Source organism: Octopus bimaculoides, chromosome 5, assembly GCF_001194135.2.
Source record: "Octopus bimaculoides isolate UCB-OBI-ISO-001 chromosome 5, ASM119413v2, whole genome shotgun sequence".
Classification (NCBI taxonomy): Eukaryota; Metazoa; Mollusca; class Cephalopoda; order Octopoda; family Octopodidae; genus Octopus; species Octopus bimaculoides.
In genome coordinates, this window is record NC_068985.1 from 54,011,239 (window position 1) to 54,014,866 (window position 3,628).

A 3,628-nucleotide genomic window follows, 5' to 3' on the forward strand; every position below is an offset into this window, starting at 1 on the left:
GTACTTTGCTGATGCTCTATCAACTTCGAAAGGATGAAAAATCAAAGCCGACCTCAGTGGAATTTAAATTCGGAATGTAAAGAGCCCAAAGAAATACTGCAAAGCATGTACTTTCTGCCAACTGGCCATCTTAATAATAATTCTCTCTATAGCAGGTACTTATTTCATTGACCCTGAAAGGATGAAAGGCAAAGTTGACCTTAGTGGAATTTGAACTCAGGATATAAAGCTAGAAGAAATGCCAATAAGCATTTTGTCCAGTGTGGTAATGATTCTTCCAGCTCACTGCCTTCTTAAGAATAACGATAATGATAATGTTAATAATAATATAGATGATGATAATGGCTTTAAATTTTGGTACAGTGCCAGCAATTTTAGGGAAAGGGTAAGCTGGTAACATTGACCCCAGCATGCAACTGGTACTTGTTTATTGACCCCCAAAAGGATGAGAAAGGCAAAGTCAACCTTGGTGGAATTTGAACTCACAATGTAAAGCCAGACGAAATGCTAAGCATTTTGCCTGATGTGATAATGATTCTGCCAGCTTGCCACCTAATAATAATAATAAGGTGCCTTAAGTATAATAAAAAAATATTCAGACAAATACATAACAAAAACACCAGGACTTACAAATATATATAACATACAGAAAATTGCACTACTGGGCACTGCACACATCCTACGCAAAACACTTTCAATACAGTAACCATAAGAGCATCACAGCAAACCACAGCACATACCCAAGGCACACAGAGTTGCGCTCGGTAGTGAAGTGAAAGCACGTTATAAAAATAAAACTAATGAACAATAATAATAATATAGTCATTAAAAACAGGGGGGAAAATACTTGTAGACTAATAGATGTGCTTCCACTGATTAAAATATATCTGACAAGGGATTTGACAAATTAAGTAAATATAAGGACCTGAAAATTGAAATACAAAAGATGTGGCATCTTAAAGCGAGAATTGTTCCTGTTATTGTGGGTGCCCTAGGTATGATAAGAAAGGGATATCAGAAACATCTAGATAAGATCCCAGGAGAGCCATGTCTCAGAGAAATCCAAAAGATTGTGCTGACAAGTACTGCCTACATCCTAAGAAAAACCCTATCAATTTTAGAGTCTGTGTTGTATTACATGAAAATACTTCGCTAGTGCCCCTGCCACTTCCCCTCTCCATGCTTTCAGTCATACTGTAACATCTTTTATTCTTCAAGCGTCCTAGGATGTTGGGTGTGTCTCAGCAAGTGATTGTAACAAACAGGTAGATTAAAAGTAAATAATAATAACAACAACAACAACAACAACAAAAAATACAAATCTAAAAACAGTATCTTTAATTAAACTAGTATCATTGTACCGTGAAAGGAGTGAGAGATTTCTTCCAATGATTTAAAGATTTTGGTTCCACAGTTAATAAGCTTCCTTGGAAATAAGGATGTAATACTTGAGGTAAAAGAACACTACCATTTGGTAATTGGTTGTTCTCAATAATTGCCATCACCAGTCGTGGCACAGCACATGCTGTACCATTTATTGTATGTACATATGTGAGTTGATCAGCTTTATTTTTATACTTCGCTCCTAATCGTCGGCTTTGATAGTCTGTACAATTTGAAGCACTTGAGATTTCTCCCCAGAAACCCTTGGCTGGCATCCAGGTTTCATAGTCAAACTTTCTACTTGCAGGGGCACCAAGTTCTTGACTTGCCATATCTAAGAGTCGACAATGTAACCCCAGACTCTGGTAAAGGTCAGTTTGAAGATCAATGAATTCTTGAAGAGAATCATCACTTTCTTTTCCAGTTTCTTGAGCCACAACTGAAAACATCTCAACTTTTGTAAAGTTGTGAACTCGGTAGATTCCTTTCTCTTCCTCAAGTTCGGAAATCTCAGCACGGTGGCATCGACTGACAGCAGTTAGTTTTATGGGAAGATCTTGAAGAGAAAATTCTTGGTTTTGGAAATAACCAGCAAGAGCCATCTCTGAGGTACCTGACAAACAAGCTGAACCATGGCGCTTTGCATCAAGTTTGTAAACCTGTGTTCTTTGTCCTGTTGTTTTAAAACCACATCCTAAATAAAATAAAAAGGACAAAAATAGAAATAAGAAAAATAAGGAACAGAATAAAGAAAATAATCAAAAAGTTTGGAGAATTGCCTGCTGATAACAACACATCTCTCCAAACTTTTTGAGTATTTTCTTTCATAAGAAGTACAATTTATGCCATTTATATATATTTATATATATATATATATATAATATAAATGTATGTAAAGTGGTTGGTGTTAAGAAGTGCATCTAGTTGTGGAAGACACTTCCTGAAGGTGCCACACAGTGGACAGTGAGATTGAATGTGGAACCATAATTGGGAAGCAAAATTCCTACCAAATGGCCATGGATGCGATGCACCTATATATATATATATATATATATATATACATACACCTACATACATATATATATATAGGTATGTATGTGGATGTGTGTGTGCTTGTACATGTAGATAGATCACTAGAAATAACTGAGTCTTTATCGAACAACTGACAGATGTGTGTGATATAATCACATTCAGAATTGCAAGAGTTAAGACAGCATTGGTTATGTTGATAAAAAGACACAAAAAAAAAAAAAAAAAAAAAAAAAAAAAAAAAAAAAAAAAAAAAAGTAGATCATCTGCATAACATTTTCTCAAGTATGTAAATTTCAAATGAAGTCTACTACTACTACAACTACTTCAATGGTTGTCTTTTGAGCATAACACAGATGGTTCTGCAATTTCTTGCTAGACAATCTGATGATTTGTTTATAATGATCAAATGGCTGCTTATAAGCTCACTCCCTCCATCAAATTGACATTGATTGTACAGGTGCACAGTGAGCCACATGTCAGATGTCAAAGTGATGATATGGGATGAAGTGTTTTGTTCAACAATGCATCACCTGATCTGGGAATCAAACCCATGATCTCATGATCATGAGTGCAACACACTAACCACTAGGCCACACACCTCACAATGACTTCTATTGAAACCCATGAATGATAATGCTTTTATCTAAAAGAAACACTTTGATTACACTGCATAACATGATTTTTGTCTTTGGGTAGCAACTGTTATTTCCTATTTCTTTACCCCTAAAGAGTATGAAAAATGGCTAATATATCCTTCAAACTTTGCTTTTGCTACATTAATTGAAACCCTAAAGAATCCCTCTCAACATGTGGCTATGATGCTCCCCCACTACTCCTGCTCATAATCAGAGATGCACATATTGTCAGCAACGAAGTGACATGCTCAAGTGGTTAAAGTCAAGTAATTGACAAGCAAATCTGTGGTATTGAGCAGAATATTTGCTACAATGATATTTCTGCTTCAGCAACTCAGTGCTGAATCTGTCTGAAATGTAATGTAAAATAGGTGAGTTTCAAAACATTGATGCCCAGGTCACTAAAGCAGAGTTCCAAGGGAATAGTAGTTATTTCCTTTGATTTCTAGATAGAAACAAATAGGAAATAGCACTTACTGACCAAAGACAAAAAAGATTAAAATTTCATTTCACCAACATTATATATCTCCATATATTTTTTTCATTGCCTTCTATAAAGTTAATAAGTATTTCATTTA

General features: G+C 35.2%; 1 protein-coding gene across 1 annotated transcript in view; it reads right to left on the reverse strand.

The window, feature by feature from the left end:
- Window positions 1-1,315: 1,315 nt before the first annotated feature.
- The window catches only part of LOC106875723 (serine--tRNA ligase, mitochondrial), a 10,694-nt gene continuing 8,381 nt past the window's right edge, over window positions 1,316-3,628 (reverse strand). The window contains exon 3 of the mRNA XM_014923968.2: window positions 1,316-2,077. Coding sequence (XP_014779454.1) covers window positions 1,353-2,077 — 725 coding nt within the window. The 3' untranslated portion in view covers window positions 1,316-1,352. The remainder of the gene's footprint in view (window positions 2,078-3,628) is intronic.